The sequence below is a fragment of the Trichechus manatus genome, unplaced genomic scaffold (genome assembly GCF_000243295.1).
Source record: "Trichechus manatus latirostris isolate Lorelei unplaced genomic scaffold, TriManLat1.0 scaffold00016, whole genome shotgun sequence".
NCBI classification, from domain to species: domain Eukaryota; kingdom Metazoa; phylum Chordata; class Mammalia; order Sirenia; family Trichechidae; genus Trichechus; species Trichechus manatus.
Window position 1 is genome coordinate 25,714,415 of NW_004443952.1, and position 20,780 is coordinate 25,735,194.

General features: G+C 44.6%; 1 protein-coding gene across 1 annotated transcript; it reads right to left on the reverse strand.

Annotated features, from left to right (window-relative positions):
- Nucleotides 1–18,037: 18,037 nt before the first annotated feature.
- SPAAR (small regulatory polypeptide of amino acid response) lies at nucleotides 18,038–18,265 on the reverse strand. The gene has a single exon (XM_023727319.1). The coding sequence runs from the start codon at nucleotides 18,263–18,265 to the stop codon at nucleotides 18,038–18,040; it is 228 nt and encodes a 75-aa protein (XP_023583087.1).
- Nucleotides 18,266–20,780: the final 2,515 nt, after the last annotated feature.

Here is a 20,780-nt window from a genome sequence, read left to right on the forward strand (position 1 = left end):
CAATCCAGTCTTGTAGATCCAGTCGTGCCTTACTAACACGACTGCCACCCATCCTCCCTCATTAACATCATAGAGGCAGGATTTACAACATATAGGAAAATCACACAGTACCAGGAATCATGGCCCAGCCAAACTGATATACACATTTTTGGGGGGACATAATTCAAACCATGACACTCTCTATTTCCCCATCTCTGCTAGCTTGCTTGCTTGTTTAATCTCTTTTATATCTCAGAAGAGATTGACTCAGGACACACCCTACACTTATCCTGCCTCATTAACATAACATTTCCAAATAGGATTATAACCACAAGTATAGAGGTTAGGAGTTACAATACATAGTTTTGTGGGACACAGTTCAATCCATAACAGATGTTGACACACTTTGTTTTGTGGGCTTTGTTTTTAAACAAAAATAAATGGATAGAATTTACAAAGTTTTTAATAGCCACAATGGTTCTTGTTTAAACTAGTTTAAGACAGTGGCTTCATAATTCTGTGGAATATTTTTAATTTTAACTAAGAGGAGTCCAGGTCCCAGAGTTTTAAAAAATTGACTACCGGGATTTCAGATGCATAATGAGAAAGTCATTTGTCAAAATTTTCAAACATTTTAAAGAAAAAATTTTAATTTTGTGGGTTAGTTATGTTGGAAACTGAGGCTGAGGAGATTAGGTCTCCAAGTTGGTTGGTTGGTTGGTCGGTTGTTTGGTTGGTTGGTTTTCACACTGAGATTTCCAACTTGTAGGAGGAAATTTTATTTTTTTAAACTATCTTCCATTTTGCTATAATTTTCAAAGTCAGAGAAAAGAGTTTTAATTTGGTAGTTTTATTCTGTTGGGATCTGAGGCAGAAGGTTATTATGTTTCACAGTCTTTCTACATCAACAGTCCAGGTTGTTTTCTTTTTTTGCTTAAACTTCAGACAGTTTAAACAAAAGATTTTCACCTACTGAATGGTTTAGAGTATTAAGGCACATGTTAAATTGCAGTAATGGAGAAACACAAAACTACCGTGGCTCAAATAAGATGGGTTTTTTTTGCTCATGGAACAGTGATAGTCCAAGGCAGGTAGGCTGTGCTGCTCCACAAGGTAGTGCAGAGACCCTGTCCTTTTATCTTTTTGCTCCACTGTCCCTTATGGTGCTGTCCTCATTCAAATATCAACACTGGCTCACCACTTTATTTCATCTATTCCAGTCCAAAAGAAGAGGGACAGAGAGAGTGTGGAGAGTTTTTTTCTTAAGGATTTGACTTGGAAGCTGGAAACACCATTTCCACTCACATCCCATTGGCCAGAACTTAGTCATATGGTCACTCTCAGATACAAGGGAGGTTGGGAAATACCATGTCTAGCTGGGGAGCCATACGCTCGGCTAAAATTAAGAGGTTTCTGTTAACAAAAGAAGGAGCTTGATGGTGCAGTGGTTAAGCACTCAGCTGCTAACCGAAGGTCTGCAGTTGGAACCCACCAGCCTCTCCGTGGAATGAAGTTGTGGCAGTCTGCTTCTGTAAAGATTTACAGCCTTGGAAACCCTGTGGGGCGCTTCTACTCTGTCCAACAGGGTCGATATGAGTCAGAATTGACTCAACAGCAACAGGTTTGGTTGTTCTTTTTTTAATTAACAAAGAGGTCCCTGGGTGGCACAAATGGTTTCTACTTGGTTACCAACTGAAAGGTCGGCAGTTCAAATCCACCCAGTGGTGCTGTGAAAGAAAGGCCCGTAGATATGCTTCCATAAAGATTACAGCTAAGAAAACCCTGTGGTGCTCAGTTCTACTCTGTAACACATGGGGTCACCATGAGTCAGAACTGACTCAAGGGCAGTGATTTAGTTATTTGGTATTAACGCAAGGAAGAAACACTGCCTGTCAACAGATGAACTGACACAGTGCAGGACTGGGCAGTGTTTCGTTCTGCTGTACACACGGTCGCTATGAGTCGGAGTCAATTCGATGGGTTTGGTTTGTTTTTTTTCGAGTGTTACCCAGCAGCAGGGTGGGGTGGGATTCCTGGTATCTTTTTTTTTTTTTTTTGATTGTGCAAAGCTAGGGGAATGGTACAAGTTATCTGACCAAGATAGTGCCGTTAGGGGCGTCAGGCAACAAGGCTGCTTTATTTTAACTTTTTTATCTTAATGAATTCTAAATTCACTTATTTTCTTTTTAAAAGTAAATATTTGTTTTTGCTAAAACTATATTGAAATTCTTGAGTGTTTTTTGAGTATACACAGAAAAGATTAGTTTTGTTGGAGGGAGGTAGTTGGAAAATTCACTGCTGGAATTTAAACAGCTAATATTTTGTAAGTCATTACATTCCAGTGTACAAATTTTTACAATACAGAATAAAATTTTAAAATTTCTTTTGCTACAAGGACTAAACAAAACCTTAATACTAAACATCACAAAAGAAAAGTTTGTCGCATTTACGAAGTGCTCTAAACCAGCAGTTTTCAAACTTTTTGCCGTGCAGATTAGCAAAAATTAAGGACTAATACAATCTGATGTTGATGGGGATAGAGGGAAATAAGTATTCTTTATTTTTATTGTTGTAAAAACATACATATAGCACATTTATCAGTGCAGCACTTTTCACGTGCACAGTTCAGTGACACCAGTTATATCAATCATGTTGTGCAACCATCACCAATATCCATGGCCAAATTTTCCATCCCCATAAGCAGCAACTCAGTGCTTCCTAAACAATGGCTCACCCTTTCCCCCTTCCTCCCACCTCTGATAACCATGAATAAACTTTGATCTCTATATATTTGCCTATTCTAGTATTTCATGTAAGTGTGTTCATGAAATATTTGTCCTTTTGTGATTGGCTTAGTTCACTCAGCATGATATCTTCAAGGTTCATGCATGTCGTAGCGTGTATCAGGACTTCATTTCTCTTTATGGCTGAGTAATATTCCGTTGTATGCATATGCCACATTTTGTTTATCCATTCATCTGTTGGTGGACATTTCAGTTGTTTTTACCTGTTGGCTATTGTGAACAGCACTGCAATGAACATTAGTGTACCTTTGTCTGTTTGTGTCACTGCTTTCAAGTCTCTTGGGTATACACCTAGGAGTGAGATTGCTGGGTTATATGGTAGCTCTATGTTTAACTTTTTGAGAAACCATAAAACTGTTTTCCATAGCAGCGGTACCATATTGCATTCCCACTAACAATGGAGGAGGGTTCTAATTTCTCTGTATCCTCGCCAACATTTCTTGTTTTCTGTTTTGTTTTTTCTTTAATCTTAGCCATCCTAGTGGGGATGAAGTGGTAGCTCCTTGTGGTTTTGATTTTCAGCTCCGTAATGGCTCATGTAAGGAGCCCTGGTGGTACAGTGGTTAAAGTGATAGACTGCCAACCAAAAGGCTGGCAGTTCGAAACCACCAGTGGCTCCACAGGAGCGATATATGACAATCTGCTTCTGTAGAGATTTAGAGCCTTGGAAACCCTATGGTGTCTCGATGAGTCAGAATCAACCCGACAGCAGTGGGTTTTAGTGGGAATGGCTAATGAACTTGAGTATCTTTTCATGTGCTTGCTGTTCAGTTCTACTGTAGGTACCCATGGGGTCACCATGAGTTGGAATCAACTCGACAGCAGTGGAGTTTTTTTTAAAGGTCCTGATAGAAGTCCCTGGGAAGCACTTGGCTATTAGCGGAAAGGTTGGAAGTTTTAATCCATCCAGAGGCACCTTGAAAGAAAGCCCTGGTGATCTGCTTCCAAAAGATCACAGCTATAAACTCTATGAAGCACAGTTCTACTCTGCCACACATAAGGTCGCCATGACTCAGAATGGACTCAACAACAAGTGACTTGGTTTTAGTAAGAGACTGATTAGGAAAGAGAGAGAAACAGTCTGAAAAAGAAACCCATTTGGGCAGTCTGGCACAGCGGTCAGACTGAGAACGAAGGCCTGAAGGCTGAAGGGAGAGTTGTTTCCAGGGGCAGAAGGGGGCTGGGTCTGGCCCCTGGCCAGTAGTACCCCTGTGTGCAAAAGAAAAGGACTAGAGAATAAATAGGAGGAATGTTGTGGGAAACTCTTCTAAAGCCTCTCAGGGGAGAGAGAGGGAATTTACTGTCGGCCAGAGGAAACCCTGGTGACATGGTGGTTAAGGGCTATGGCTGCTAACCAAAAGATTGGCAGTTCAAATCCACCAGGCGCTCCTTGGAAACTCTATTGGGCAGTTCTACTCTGTCCTTTAGGGTCGCTATGAGTCAGAATCAACTCAATGGCAACAGGTTTTTTTTTTTTTTTTTAGAGAGAGAAGAGCTCTAAAGGTCAGCATGTTGACAGAAGTTGGCCATGGTGTGATGGTGGTCAGGAGAGCAGAAGGACACTGAGGCAGGAACTGCTGAGTGGAAGGCAGCAGCTCTGACTGCAGGTCGTGAACAGTCACCATCAAGTCTTTCAAACCCTTGGAGGGAATGATTGAGAGAGGGCTTCTGGGGACAGAATTGCCTTCCTGATAAACAAGAAGGTGAAAGCCCCAAACATTAGGATGTGGGGTATTGCTATAAAGGTGCATCATGTGTTGTCACAACAGGAAATGGCTGGGACCTAGCGGTTATAGAAATTACAACCCACATGGAAGGTGTCCTGGGATCTCTGACTCAGATTATATAAACACAAGAAAAGTATTAGTTGGGAATGACAGAGCCCATATGCTGTGTATTAACTTCAGCTTGGAAGTTATTTGGAAGAGCTATAAAAGTTGCACAACCAAATTTTAGCTCCATCTCACTTTGGAACTGGTGAGGATCTTGAGTCTTTTCATCTATAACTGTTTTACACACACTCTCAGGACCTTCGTTCTCAGTTCTTCCTCTCCATGCTTTTCTTGGAACCCAGGGGTGCTTTTATCCTGGCCTTTTTCTCTCTCTTTCTAACCGAAGCACTTCATCCTAGATCCTTGTCCTTTGACTTGATTACTTCAATCCTTCCGCAGTCTGAGCTTTTTATTAGTGCATCCGACACATAGCAGAGAATGCAGCAGGCAAGGCCTGGCCTCCATGGAGCTGCAGCCAGGCAAGGAAGGCGGACATGGACGGAGTAATTAGAAGTGTGCTGAGTGCCATGAAGGAGAAGTATAGAATGCTTTGGAAATCCAGGATGTACTACCTAAGCTAGCCTGGGTTGGCAGTGATCAGAGAAGGCAAGAAACAGGATGAGGGAGTAGAAATTACAGTTCATCCTGAAAAATAACCTCCCAGTGGGATGCCCTGACTTAGGAAGTGCTGGGGAGAACAGTTCCTGCCCTGGATGGGTTGGAAAGAGGTCGAATAGTGCCTTCGGGCAAGAGGCTTCCTGGCCGAGTGGGGTGCCTCTGGGCACTTACTGGTGGAGCTAAAGAGCTTTGTAACAATTGACTGAGCAGGGCAGAGGCCAGGCCAGCCCAAGAGGCCAGAGGGGCAGACAAGCCAAGGGGCTGAGGGGCTGAAAGGCCAAGGGCCAGGGAGAGGCCTGTCTGTGGGCAAGGCCAAGAAGCTGTCCTGACCGAAGAACTGTACCCTGAGTCATTTCTGATCCTGAATTGTTATCTGTTACTTCCTTAATAAATCCCACAATCAGGAGTATTGTCTTGAGTTCTGCATGGCCATTGCAATGGATTATCAAACCCAGCAGAGAAGTTGAGTGCTGTGGAAGGACAGCTGATGTCAGAATTGGTAAAAATGTTGGAGAGAGGAGGAATGTCTGACCTCTGCTTCATAGGAATCAGCCTTGGGCTGTTGATGTTGATTCTTCTTCCTCTTCGGGAAGTTAGAGGCGACAGACACCATGCCATGCCATTTTTACGGTCATAAAGGGCGCAGGCTTTGAAGACAAACAGCCCTGGGCTCACCACTTACTAACCACAAAAACACAGGCAAGTTGCCTGACCTCTTTATTCTTTTGTTGATTTATTACGGACAGTCTTAAACATACACAAAATTAGAGAGAATAGGACTATAAAAACGGCATGAGGGCAGTGCCTGACCTCCTCTAACTTCACAAGGGGGAAGGAGAATCATGATCAACAGCCCAAGGCTGATTCCTTTGAGGCAGAGGTCAGACATGCCTCCTCTCTCCGCCATCTTTACCAATTCTGACACCAACTGTGCCTCCCACAGCACTCTCTACTCCTCTGCTGGGTTTGATAATTCATTGCAATGGCCACACAGAACTCACAGACAATACTCACAATTATGGGGTTTATTAGGAAAGTAATAGGCTCAGGAACACTGGTACAGTTCTTCCATCAGGACAGCCTTTTTCCAGCTATGCTTGCAGGCACAGTTCTCTCTGGCCCTAAGCCTCTGCCCTGCTCAGGCAAAACTCTTTTAGCTCCTACCAATAAGTCCCCAAAGGCACCCCAGGCACTCAGATTTCTTGCTCCATGGGCCAGGAAGCCCACCATGCCGTCTCCTGCCGCTGTTTCTCTGCGCCGCTTCTTGAGAGCTCTCTCTCTCTCTCTGTCTACTGGTTCAAGGAGCTTCTCAGCGCAGGGATCCCAGGTCCAAAGGACGCACTCTTTGCTCCTGGATGTTCTTCCTTGGTGGTGGTGGGATCCTCTCTTTCCCGCCTCTCGGATGGCTCACCTCAAGCCCAACAGGAAGGCAAAACTGACTAATCCCTTTGGTGGGCCACAATTACTCTGTCTTCACAGTCCCACCCAATCACCTGCGTGGGAGTTACAAGACCATGGCGAGAAAGGCCACACAAAAGTGAGCCATCGCACTGCAATGACAAACTCATAGCCAAGCTCCTTTCCTTCACATTCTTACCCACTTCTCCCACTCAGTCATTATTTTGAGGCAAATCCCAGACATAATATCATTACAGCCATCATATAATTATACCTGTCAGTATTTTATTACATCCATAAAAAATAAATATGTATCTGTAAAAGATGACTTCTGTTAACATAACCACAATACTATTACCACATGTAAAATTTTATCAGTACTTTTTAATATCATCAAATATCTAGTTATTTCCAAATTTGAAATTCCCAATTATCTCATAAATGTCATGAAATCTTTTCTATTTTTTCTTTCTTTTATTTATTTATTTATTTACAATTAGTTTGAAAAAGGATCTAAATGATTTCTTCATATTGTGTTTTGTGCTTTGCCTCTTTAAGCCTCGATTTCCTCATCTAACTGTAATCCCCGTACTACATCCTTAACTTCAGAAGGGTGAAACAATAAAGATCATAACTGAAAAAATAGTAGCCGTCTAAGGATTAGTCAATTCAGCACCTACATGAAGTTCAGAAAGATTTACACACACTGTAGTGCTTTCCTTTGAGTTCAAGTCACCTGTTGCAGTCTCCACAGTATCCACAGGTGAGGGATCAGGAGTGGATCCTCTACTCTATTCAGGTTGCTCCTCCTGCTCTTCAAAGGTCATGGCCAACCTTTGTTCTTAACAGTTGCCACTGCCTAAGCAGTTGCCCCTCTCTCAGTCTGCCTGAGAGTCTCTTGTCTCTGGACTTCCTCTCTCTTCACCTCCTCTCCCAACAAGTCTTGTGGTCTCTTCAACCCCTCTGCCTCCTCCTTCTGGGGCCTCCCCTCCTCCTCTGCATTTGGCCCTGATGTTCAATCATTGAGTTCCATTTAATTTTCCCCTGGGTGAAGACAGAGATGATGTCAGATGCATTAACATGAAGGAAGAGAAGAAGGAAAATAGCCTCCAAGTACAGCATCAAAATCAAGCACTCATGAGGCATTCAGCTCTTTAATACAGCCCAGAGTATGCCCCTTAGTATACTATGTGTGCATTATTATGCCACAAGTGTCTGACAGCTTTGGCAGATGTAGAACTCAGTAAATATCCCAATTGAAATGCAATGAAGATATTATGGACTTACACTAAATTTGTAGGCATCATTAGAGTAAGTTAAATGGCTCTTATTATATCTAAGCTGCCTAGGTAACAGAGATCCACAAACATGAATCTCACAGCAGCCTTCCAGCCCCAACCCATCCTCCATAGTCCAGACTTGAATTACTACCTGCCTATTTGGCATCTGCACTTGGATGTATAATGAACCCCTCAGATTTAACACATCCCAAATACAACTGTCAGTTTCTCAATGCCCCTCTTTCAACTTATTCTCCAGTCTTTCCCATTTACGTAAATAGGAGCACCACCACTCACCTGGCTGTTCAAGCCAAAAACCTATAGATCATCCTTGATTATTCTTTCCTTCACCCTCCATGTCCACTCCATCAAGTAGTCCTGTCTGCCACCTTTAAAATATATCCAACTTGAACCCATTCATTTGGTGCACGTGCTTCCCTGCAGGCCACTCTTTACACTTTAGATCATGTCTCTGCCCAACTCAAAATCTTCCACTGGCATCCTGTCCCACTTGGGAATAAAATCTGAACTCCATTCTGTGGCCTGCGAGGCCCATACAGTCTGCATCCTGTCCACTTCTTCAGCCTCATGTCCCACTACCGGCCCCTCCTTCCACCCTTCCAGCCACACTGGCTTCCATGCTGGTTCTCAAATAACCAAGCTGCCTTCTGAGCAAGACCTGGAAGGTGTTTCCTCCAGATCTTGACACTACTATCTCCTTCCTGTCACTCAGATCTTTGCACGAAGGGCATCTTCTCACCTAACATGGACACCCTCCCATTGCCTTCCGTCCCCTGTAACACTCATTACCAAACCAAAACAAAAGTAGTTGCCATTGAGTTCATTCTGACTCACGATGAACCCATGTGTGCAAAGAAGAACTGCAGGTAGGGTTTTCAAGGCTATGATCTTTTGGAACAGATGGCCAGACTTTTCTTCTGAGGCACTTCTAGGTGGGTTTGAACCAACTTTTCAGTTAGAAGCTGAGCACTTAAACATTTGTGCCACCCAGGGACACCGTAACAATTCATTACCACCTGCTAAATTATGTATTTATTTGTTTACTAACTATCTTCCCATTAGAATGCTGCTTCATGGGGGATGGGGCTTCATCTGTCATGTTGTTGCCAACACAGTTCCCAGCATGCCGCCCAGGATGGTCCCTAACACGTAATAGGTGCTCAATGAGTATTTGTTGAATGAATGAATGAATGAATGAGGTAGAAAGCCTTCACTATGAGAAATGTGCAGTAGATTCACTTTGGTTTATTACTGAGAACGGTGAAGAAAAGGGCTTTCTCTGCAACTTGAACTACTATTGAGGGGGAGTAGACTCTTTTTATAAGTAGAATAACTAGTTAGCCAAGAGAAAATTGAGGCTGTTACACAGAACAAATTGTGGCAATCTGTTATTCAGTTCATTTAAATTCAGAAATGATTTACTGACAGACATTACATTTAAGGCAGTTTTGACATAACGGAAAGAACAATAGCTTTGGAGTCAAATAACTTTGGGAAATGATAGGCTGAACAAGTCTGATGAGTCTCTTCACTGATGCACTACTTAGCGCACAGAAGCCATGGACGGTTGTGCAGCTTAGACACCTTGCCCGGTGGACTTGCTTAATTGTGCTAACATAAATTGGTATTTAAAAAGGCAGAGATAGAATGCAGATACTTTATATCTTTATTCTGTAAACCACTATACAAATGGAAATTATTATTATATTAATATGGCATAGTGCTAGATGTTGTGTGCTCTGTAAAAACGGACAGCACAGTCCCTGCTCACGCAGATAAGGACACTATCCAGTTGAGATGCTCACAGAAATCTTCTGACCAAGAGAAACAGCTTATTGTTAGTACACTGAATTTGTGAGGATATTGGGAGATTCGCCCCCATGTGTCTGTCAGTTTGTCATACTGTGAGGGCTTGCATGTTGCTGTGATGCTGGAAGCTATGCCACGGCTATTCAGATACCAGCAGGCTCACCCATGGCGGACAGGTTTCCAAGACAGAACAAATCTGTCTTGGAAGAAGTACAACCAGACTGCTCCTTAAAAGAAAGGATGGCGAGACTACATCTTACATGCTTTGGACAGGTTGCCATGAGGGATCAGTCCCTGGAGAAGGACATCAAGCTTGGTAAAGAACAGGGTCAGTGGAAAAGAGGAAGACCCTCAACTAGATGGATTGACACCGTGGCTGCAACAATGGGCTCAAGCATAACAATGATTGTGAGCACGGGACAGGACCGGGCAGTGTTTCCTTCTGTGGTGCACGGGTTCACTATGAGTCGGAACCGACTTGATAGCACCTAACAACAACAACAACATCAGGAGATATTCTCAGAGAGCGTTTAGGAATGTAATCATTTCAATTCTAAGAATAGAAATTTGAAAATTGTTTTGCCTCAAATAATAGTTTTGTATTCTTGCATTTATCACAAAGTAGTCATATATGGTTTAAAAAATGAATACTTTGTCAATAAAGTTTAATTTACTGTAAAGCAACAGGATCACATTTCTGGTTTCTCTAATTTCTACCATGAAATGATCTAGCTGCTGTAAGCACACAGAAGTGACATCTACGGGCCACTCGAGTAAACTACAGGCCCATGAGAGGTCAAGTCAAAGAGACAAGCATCATCTTGTCCAATCTTTACATAAGGGTTACCAAATTTCCAGATTTCACAGCTAGTAAAAAAAATTTTTTAATGTAAACCTATATGGAATTCCCAAACTTTTATTTTGTTGAGTAAGGATATTAAACAATAAAAATCTACCATCTATTATTTAACAACAACAAAAGAACGCTGTAAGATCATCAAGGAAACAGAGGACCTGAACGATACTATGTGAGACATAGTCTTGCCATCCTTGCTTCTGAGGAGGATTCTGGCTGTATTTCTTCCAAGACAGATTTGTTCAAAATTTCAACAGCCTTCTTTACAGATATAGAAAAACCAATCCTCAACTTTATATGGAATGGTAAGAGGTCCCAAATAACTAAAGCAATGTGAAAGAAAAGAACAAAGTAGGAGGAATCATGCTTCTTGATTTTAAAATATACTATAAAGTTACAGTAATCAAAACAGCCTGATACTGGTATAAAACAGACACATAAACCAATGGAATAGAAACGAGAGTCTAGAAATGAACCCACACATCTATGGTCAACTGATTTTTGACAAGGGTGATAAGTCCATTCAATGGGAAAGAAGAGTCTTCAATAAATGGTGTCAGTAAAATTGGATTTCCACAAGCAGAAAAATGAAACAGGACCCATGCCTCACACCATACACAAAAACAAATCCAAAACGGATTATGGACCTAAATGTGTGAATTAAAACCATAAAATTCTTAGAAGAAAATGCAAGAACAATGCTGTCAGGCCTAGCTTTTAACAATGGATTATCTAATATAATAACAAAAGCACAAACAGCAAAAGACAAAATAAACAAATGGGACTTTATAAAAATTAAAAACTCTTTTCATCAAACAACACTAAAAAGGTGAAAAGACAAGCTACCAACTGGGAGAATATTTTTGGAAACCATATCTGATAAGAATCTAATAACCAAGACATGTATAAAACCTCAACAACTTAACAACTAAAAGACAAATAACCCAATCATAAAATGGGCAAAAGACTTGAATAGACATTTCACCAAAGAGAACATAAAAGCTTGTAAGCAGTCATCCAAGGCACAACAATTGGTCTGTATTTGCCTGGAGCAACGGAGGAAGGAAAGTCAGGAATAAGAGGAGGATATGGAATGTGTGGCTAATGGCCTCCATGAACAACTGCCTCCTTTGCCATGAGACCAAAAGAACTGGATGGTGCCCAGCTACCATTACTGAACTTTATGAGCAAAGATTCTGTAGAAGAATCATGATCAAAAGGGGGAAAATGTAGGACAGAATTGCAAAGTCTCATGGACTCCAGACTTGCTGGAGCCATGGAGGGTGGATGAACCCCTGAAACCATCGCCCTGAAATAATCTTTAAAACTTAAACTAAAAATATCCCCTGAAGCCTTTTAAAACAAAACATTAATTTAGCTTAACTAGTAAAAAAAGTCTGCCTTGAGCGATATGCTCTTTTAAGATCTATATGGGATCAAAGTAACAACAGCAACTGGAAAGATCAGATAGGAAACTTAAGGGCAGGGAGTTTATGTTAACGAGGGAGAAACAACTCAGAAAAGGAAGGTAAGAACGGTTGCACAACTTGAAGAATGTGATCCATGTCACTAAATTGTACTTGTCGAAACTGTTGAATTGGTGTATATTTTGCTGTGCATATTCTCAACAACAACAAAATAAATAAAATTTAGGGAATAAAAGAACATTTTAACATCCCTCAAAATAGAAAGAGCATAATCTTAGAGTAAAGAAAATGTACTGCAAATTGTAAATACTTAGCTTTGTGAAAAACTTACCACATTGCCTTTCCTTTCTCATTTGGAAGATGAGGCCTGGAAAGTTTCTTTATGGACAAGTACCAGTACGTAGACCCAGGTTTGGGAACAGCGGCTTAGCTGATGAATTCCCTTTGCAACGTCCTCTTCTTAAATACCTCCAGCAATGGAAATTCAACTCCCTCGGCCAACTCCATCCAGCCCTGATGGGTAAGAGGGTTCTCTTTAAATTAAGTTAAAATTGGTAGCTTCCACCCATTGGTCCTGGTTTTGTCCTGGGGCCCTCCATGATGAAATCTAAACACTTTTTTTATCTTGCCATGTGAAGCCAGCACTCGGATCCTTCCCACCACCACCAACTACCTTTTCCTCCCTAGGTGAAATCCCCCAGTCCTTGCAGCCAGTATTTAAGCCTTCAGCTGGCTTGCAATAGGGTACCATCTTTGCATTCCAGGGGCCTGGTTGCTACAAAGTAAATATCATAGATGTTTGCGAAAAGACCCTGTAAATGATAAGGAGTCTGAAATTTTCTTTCCCAGGCTAACTAACTCAGAGCAGTATAGAAATTTACTTATCAACCTTCTTGACAAGGGGACCGGCTTCTTACTTTACAAATGATATCATCCATACCTCTAGAACACCCTCCTCCCCCATGCCTCCTGAGTCCCTAAATATTGCCAAGGTCTTTCATTGGTCACACTACATTTCTGACCTTTCAAAGTTTCTTGCCAGTGGTTTGTGCACGCGATAGGAGCAAAACGCATTAGCATGCTGTTTAATTTAGGGTTTGTTTCAGCTACGAGTAGTAGAAAACTTCAACAGTAATTTACATAAGATAAAAGTTCATTTCTTGTTGATGTACAAGCCTAGAGGTAGGTATGGTGCCCCCACAGTATCAGGAACCCAGGCACTTCTACCTGTGGTTCCCCCAAGTGTGCTCTCCCTTCCCAAGGCCCCTTTTTGGTGCAATATGACTTCTGTAGCTGCAGCAATTGCATCCAAGTCCTGGCCAGATGGCAGGAAGAAAGGCAGAGAACAGTACTCCCCTCCATTTAAGGACATTTCCCAGAAGTTACACACCCCTTCTGTTACCCATTCCTAGCTCCGAGGGAGGCTGTGTTGTTGTTTTTATGGTTACTGTTTTTCTAATAAGGAAGTATACTAGTTTCCCAGGGCTGCCCTAACAAAGAACCACAAAATGGGTGGCTTTAAACAGCAGAAAATTATTGTCTCACAGCTCTGGAGTCCAGCAGTCCAAATTCAGGGTTTTTATTTGCATGGTTTTTATTTTTATTGGCTAAATATGGTACCCCTACTCTCCCACTCCCTCCCCCTCCCACTCCCCACCTTCCTTCATGCCTTCTCTGATGGTCTTCCTCAGCCCCTTCCTTTTGTCAGCTTGCTCCAGTGTGCTGACCTTGACTACTTTCTCTTCTCAAACACCCTACTCTCCTAAGCCGTCTTTCCCACCCCTCAGCTCCACCTCCATTCGGGGCTGGCCATTGTCACAGTCCTCCAGGGACTTTCTCTCTCCTCCTACTGCAGGGGCCACTTCTCCCCTGTGGTGACAGCATATCGCAATGCTATTGTGTCTGTACTTGGAGAAACTGTACCTGCCCGGCTTGACAAGTGAGGCTGCCTCTTTGCTGTCTTCCTCCTCCTTTGTGACATCCTGGCCAGCTGTGGCAAGAAGTGCTTCCCTCGGGAGCTGGCTGATGCCTGGCTTCATCTCTTATGCCCAGTCAAGCTGAACTTCCCCTACATGTCCTCTGAACCTCCACTCATACTGTTCCCTGTGCCTGGAACATCCTTCCCAAAATTCTCCTTGTTGAAATCCTCTTTTTTCTTCAAGTCTGGCTCAAGGGCCACCTCCTCCCTAAGGTTTCCCTGAGTGTCCCCAGCTATCCCTCCCCTGAGCACCCAGAGTGGGTAATCTGCAGGCTGGTCTTATCCAGGTCACAGCGTTAGGAGTTAACTGAGTGCAGGGACTGTATCTGATGACTACCGTGTTTCTTGGGCAGCGCCTGGTGCATAGTAAGTGCTCAGTCAGTGTTTACTGAATGAAGGAGTGAATGACTGAATAAATGAATGAGTGGCTGATGAACAAGTAAATGCATGGGTAAGTGAAGAAGTAAGAAGCAGTGAGTGGATGGAGTTGCGGTGCGTAGATTGAGGGTGGATGAGCAAGTGAGCCCTGAGAAGGCCTCGAGGCTTGACAGACTGGCCACCCTTCGGGGGGGGCTGCCTTCCCTGCCACTGCTCTGTTCACACAGTCATGTGACCCCAGCCTGCAGGTCCTCCTCTGCTGAACCAGTGAGGGTTGTGAGCACAAGTGCAGGGACAGAGCCCTGGGCCTGGGGTCCTGAGACTTGGGTTCAAGTCTCTGCCTCAGACTTGCTGGGTGACCTTTGTTGTAGGGCAAAAGCATCACAAAGTTTAGTAAAGCAAAAAGCAAGTTTTATTCAGCATATATTCAAAAGGACAAAAGTGGGAAAATGGACAAGCATGTTGCCACAGCCATGTCTGCCCAAGTTTAAAGATTATTACAGAGTAGGCAAGAATGGAAAAACGGACAAGCATGCTGCCACAGCCATGTCCGAGTCCAAAGAACAGCTACAGAGCCATCAGTATATATTAACATTACAAATGGGCAAAACCATTGAAAGCTTAGCATTTTCAGATTGGCTAGAAACTGTGATCCTACATTTTGAATTGTCTTTCTTAACAATCATTGGTACAGGTTTCAGTAAGGACAGTCAGGAGGGTCTTCACTGGTCCAACAAATTTCTATTCACTAAATGCCAATAGAAAAATAGTAGAAAATCTTTTGTATTGTGTTTGATTGGCTTTATGCGAAAGTTTCCCTAAAAGGTATTTTCCAAGATTATCTTAGCTATTGTCTTTATACCTCAGGGCCCAGTTGATGTGTCCTTGTGAGTCCTTGTGGGCCCAGCTCCAGGTGGGTCACATTCTCTATGCTCAAGGACAGGGAATAATAACTCCAATATTATTTCCTAAATCAGCTTGGGAGACTCCCAACCCTGCTCTGGCCCCTGTGTCTTCACCAGTAAGGAGGAGACCCAAGAGAACCACCACTCTGCCCTTAGAACCAGCTAAAAGGTGCCTCTACCTGGAGCAGAGGGAGGCTGAGGCCCACTCCCCTCCCAGGTCCTGCCCAGCCCTCTGTCCCCATCTGGAGTTTCTGTGCCATGTATTTCTTTGTTTCTGCACATGCTCACCACCTCTGACAGGTCTGGGCCTCTGAGAACAGAGCACCACTGAGTTCCTGTGGAGATGCACCACCCAGGTCCCCCTTCAAGGAAGGACTTGCTTACAGCTGCGGGAAGTGTGGTCAGCAGACAGCCGCCATCTGTGAGCTCCTTCAGGGCCCGCCTCTGTGGCAGAGAGCGGATGGCCTGAGGGGCGGGGGAGGGAGTGGCCAGAGCGCAGAGTCAGAGCAAAGGTAAAGGGACATTGAGGCCCAGCCATTGCAACACCACGTGGGCCACGCTGATGAGCTGCACTCCTCCAGATCTCACTCCCAAGCAGCTGGGGCTTTATTTGGTCGGCCTCACAGTTTGACTTCTTCCTCTGCCCAATCCTGCTTCCTCCTCCTTCTCTCACAGGTGTTAACCCCCAATAAACATCTTGCACCCTGAACTCCACTTTTGGAGAACGCAACCTTAAACAGTTCGCTTCACTCAGTCTTCCTGGGCCTCCCTGCAGCCAGACCCCTTCCACATGTATCTATGAAAGCCCTGCTTAGGGGCTCTGGGGTCCAGAGTGATCCAGACATGGTTCCAGAAGCTCCTGTCCTCGAGATGTGCCCCTCTTCTCCCCATCCTCACCCCACTCCATCTCTCTCCATCAGACTGACTCTCTCCCTGCTCCTCACCCTCTGCACCTCTCCAGCCCTAAACCTCACTACCTCACTCTCTGAATGTCCTCCCTGTGGCAAGGGCAGCCTGTCTGGGCACCTGTAGAGGCCAGAGCACCAGCCAGGGTCAGGCTAGCCCCCGCAACAGGCAGGTACCAGGATAGCTGGACGGAGACACATGGGTACAGCATTTATTTCATGGGCACAGAGAGAAACAGATTTTCTATTAATAACAACAGAACAATTCTTTATTTGAAGTGAAAACATGAGCTTTGTCACATACTCTGAATGTCACATCACATTTTAACTTATTTGAAATTGTCCATCAGTTCATGAGTTTTCTATCATTCTTAAGTGATGTAAGTCACTCACATTCTCGAAGAATAGAAGTGACCTGTTAAGATTTAGTAACAAAGTCTCATTTGAAATACGTTTAAAAGTCTTCTTTCCGTCTTTCCTGTTAATAAAATGCCTCCTGCTTTCTGTGACTCTTAATTTCTCCTGTTTCTTTTTGTGGTTTTCCAAACCAAACAGCTTCTTGGGAGACCCATAAAAGGGTATATACTTCCATTTATAAAATAAATCGTTTGTTCCCAGGAAACAGCTCTACACGAATGCTCTTTGGTTTCGTAATTCCAGGGCTGATTTCAGGGGACTTGGCAGCTAGCAGCCCTCAGGGTTGGGCTCTGTGCAATTTTCATGTGCAAAAGCAAAAAATCCTCAATTAAGGAGCAAATAAGAACTGGTTTCTAAAAGTGTCCACTTGAGGGCGCTGCTTTCTCTGATGGGAATAGAACGAGTTGTGTAGCCTCCCGTGGTAACCTGGAGGTTACCCTGTTTACAATTAATTCCAGTGAAATTTTAGTGCCGCATATAGATCAGCAGAGCTGGCCCACCACAAAATCTAACACTATGTCTGCTTACTTACTCTTTGAAAACATCCTAAGCCCCATCCTGAGGGCAGGTCCAGAGCTGACTCCAGTGGCATCACTAAGTTGGTGTCACCCAGAGCGGTAACTCACGGTGTCACCTCTCCCATGGACCTCCTCCCATACTAGACAGTACAGAATCCTTAGTGATGTTTATTATCAATTTTAATCATAGAATAACACATGATAAATATAGCTGTAAATTGCTTAAATGTAATATTTCTTAGATTATATGAGTACTAACAACAAATTGTTTTGTAAAATCTTTCTACATTGAATTACAACATTATCAGTAACTGAGCAGAAGCCTTTTTTATTTTTCTCCTTCTTTTCCTTTGATTACTACTTAATTCTCAGAAAGGTTGTTGATGTAGTTTCACAAATACTGATTATCACAATATTGTAGCTAAAACACCAGAAAATTTGACAAAATCAGCGACTACAGAAACACCAACAGCGAGGAAAACAACAGCACCTGCTTTTAGTGCGTGCAGACGAAATCAAATGGTTCAAAGCGTCATTTTAATTGGGAAATAACGACAGCTCCGAGCAGAGCGCGTTAGAAGGTTCAAAAAGTTAGCATAGAGTTTTAGCCTTGTAGGTATATTGATACATGGATGCTGGACTTATTTTATTTTTATGAAAAATAATAAATTTTTGCTGAAACATTGCACAAAAATTTTGTAGGCAGTCATTTGGGTGTCACCCCCCTCTGACAGTGTCACCTCGTGTGGCCTGCACCCCCATACCCCCCTAGTGACGCCACTGGCTGACTCCCACCTGGTCCCACCTCTTGGGCTGGAGGGCCAGAAAGCTGGGATGCAACAAGGAGTTCCCAGCATACAGGAGGGGAAGGAGAGGGATGCAGGACTTGAGGAGTGGGACACCAGGGAAGGCTTCCTGAGGGATGGGAGAGTCTGGCCCCCAGCAGGGTGAATCCTGGGGGCTGGTTAGGCCTCACATGAAGGTCCAGAAGTCCCGGGCTCCAGCTGCCAGCTGGGTATGGTGGCCTGGCCCTGTGAAGAGGGATGCCTCTTGGTGAAATGTGGCTACCGTGAAGCTGGGGCCAGGGCCTCCCTGAGGATCCTGGGTTTCTGGGTCACAGCTGAAGCAGCAGAGGATGCAGGTGATGGCCACGGTGACCACAAACAGCACTGCCACCACCCCAATCACTGCAGTTTCCATGGCTCCACGAGGCAGCTCACCCCTTGAGCAACCTCAGATGCGTCTCAGAGGCTTAGCTCCCCATCCAAGTGATGGGCGCTGTGGGTGATCCAAGGGCCCTGTGTTCCACGGCTGCTTTTCCAGTGGTCCTCAGAGAAGATGCTGGTCTGAGGCCCTGGTTCAAGCCTGCTCTAGGCTGCTGGGTGCCCCTGCATGGCCCCACTTGGATCTGGGCTGCTCTGAGTCTGCTTTCTAAGCCTCAGGCCAGGCTTCCAAGAGCTGTGGTCAACTCCGCTGGCAGCTTCTGGAAGAAGCACTGTTCAGAAAGATGTGAGCACAAGACTCTCTGGACGCGGAGGAGGTGGGAGGGGGAGGCAGAAGACTGCTCAGAGGGAGCCTTGCCAACCCCAGCCCTCTGGTGACGCCTACGAATTTCAAGATAGATTGTACACTTAGGCGAAAGACAAAATACTCCTCCTCCTGTGGATTCAGAATGAGCCTGGGTTCCTCCTCTCGAGGGACCTTGGGCCAGTCCATGTATCAGCCTTTTGCACTACCTCCCAAGCCCCCAACCTTAGATGTGATGTGGAGGAAGGCAAGTGCCACTCTGGGCAAGGTGCGGGGGTGGAGGGGCATAGCTAGGTCCCCACAAGTGCCATGGGGGCTCCCACAGGGGCTGTGGGAGGAGGAGGCACATTTCATTTGGCCTCCCTTGGGAATGGAGGAGGGAGAGTGGGTTCAGATAGGGCAGGGCATGCTCTGGGGCGCAGGGTATCTGAGCCCCTCCAAGGATACACTACAGGTTCCTTTGCCCTGAGGTCCCAGAAGAAGCCCTCTTCTGTGCCAGCCGCCCACCAGCCCTCCTCATGCCCACTGCTCACGCTCAGGTGCTGTTAAGACTTACCCTGGCCACTCCGATGGCCACCCCAGGGACCAGACCATGGCACTCTCATCCCTGAATGCTGCAGCCTCGGCCCTTGCTTGGACTTGGCTCTGAGATGTCTAAGCAGCTGTGAGCACTTCCTGAATCCCTTCCTCCAATTGTGAATGAGGGTCCAAGACCTGCACAGCTGCCTTCCTCCTTGGTGACTGCATTCACCCCACCCCCACGCACACCCCTTTTCATCCTGGCCCCACCCCCTGCCAGATTCTCTACTTAGTGGAATTTGAGGGATGAGCCAGGCCCAGGCCACTGAGTCAATCTCCAGAGGGGCTCTGTCCTGGTCCTCACTGTCCTTTCACACCTACCACCTCGTCAGACCTCCACCACGTCCAGAAGGGAGAATTCTAGCCCTACTTTATAGGTACCCTGAGAAGTGGAATAGTGAAAAACAATAATTTCAGGTACTGAACACAGCCAAGCACTATCTCATGTAATCTTCCCAGCAGCCCTGTGCAGTAATATTGTTCCCATTTTACAGATAAAGAAGCTGATAGTCATAGAGGTTACATGACTTGCTTGTGGTCCATTGCTGGTAGAAATAATACCAGTGCACTAGATGGTCAAGAAGGGGCTTCCCTCTCTCCACTCCTAGCTCAGTGCTTTTTCTGGATACCAGCAGACCTCAGAGATATCGCCTCATCCTGCAGTTTTACTGATCTAGTGCAAAGGCCCAGAGGTCAGAGGACTGGCCCAAGATCCTTTTCAATTTCTCCAGGTTCCCAGGGAACTTTCGTTAGCACCAGTATTAGAACACCGCCTACTCACAGAATGGGAGGGTGAATGTTGGGAGCAAATGATGTGATGCCCCGTCAGTTCTCGCTCTTTCCTTTTTCTAAGATGATTGGACTATCTGGACCCTGGGATCCTCCTCCATGTGGGCAGAGGACCACGGAGCACACAGAGGGCGATGACAGGAAGCTAGACACCTTGGATTATTTTTCTGACCAGCCTTTGTATTAACTGAGGCAACCAGAAGCAGAGAAGAAACATGATGAACCGATCTGCGGTGCTTGTGGCTTCAGATTGAATTACCAAGATCCGCTACAGTAAGTCCCTGAGTTACGAACGTCTGATTGACAGACGACTGGTACTTGCCCTTTAATGTTGCACAAATTTGCCTCACTTTGAAATGACTGAACCAACCCCTACTCGCAATAAAATTCTTCATCACAATCACCTTCACTTGCTGCACGTGCAGGTTTTAAATCATTGAAAAGGCTTCGAAACTCTTCTTGCACTAAAGGTTAAATAAGAACCGTGTCTGAGTCATCTAGTGCTGCTATAACAGAAATACCACAAGTGGCTGGCTTTAACAAAGAGAAATTTATTCTCTCACGGTCTAGGAGGCTAGAAGTCCGAATTCAGGGTGCCAGCTCCAGGGGAAGGCTTTCTGTCTTTGTCAGCTCTGGCAGAAGGTCCTTGTCATCAATCTTCCCCAGGTCTAGCAACTTCTCAGCACAGGGACCCCAGGACCAAAGGACACGCACTCCTGGCTCTTCTTTCTTGGTGGTAATGAGGTCCCCTTTCTCTCTGCCTGATTTCTCTCTTTTATATTTCAAAAGAGATTGACTTAAAATACAATCCAATCTTGTA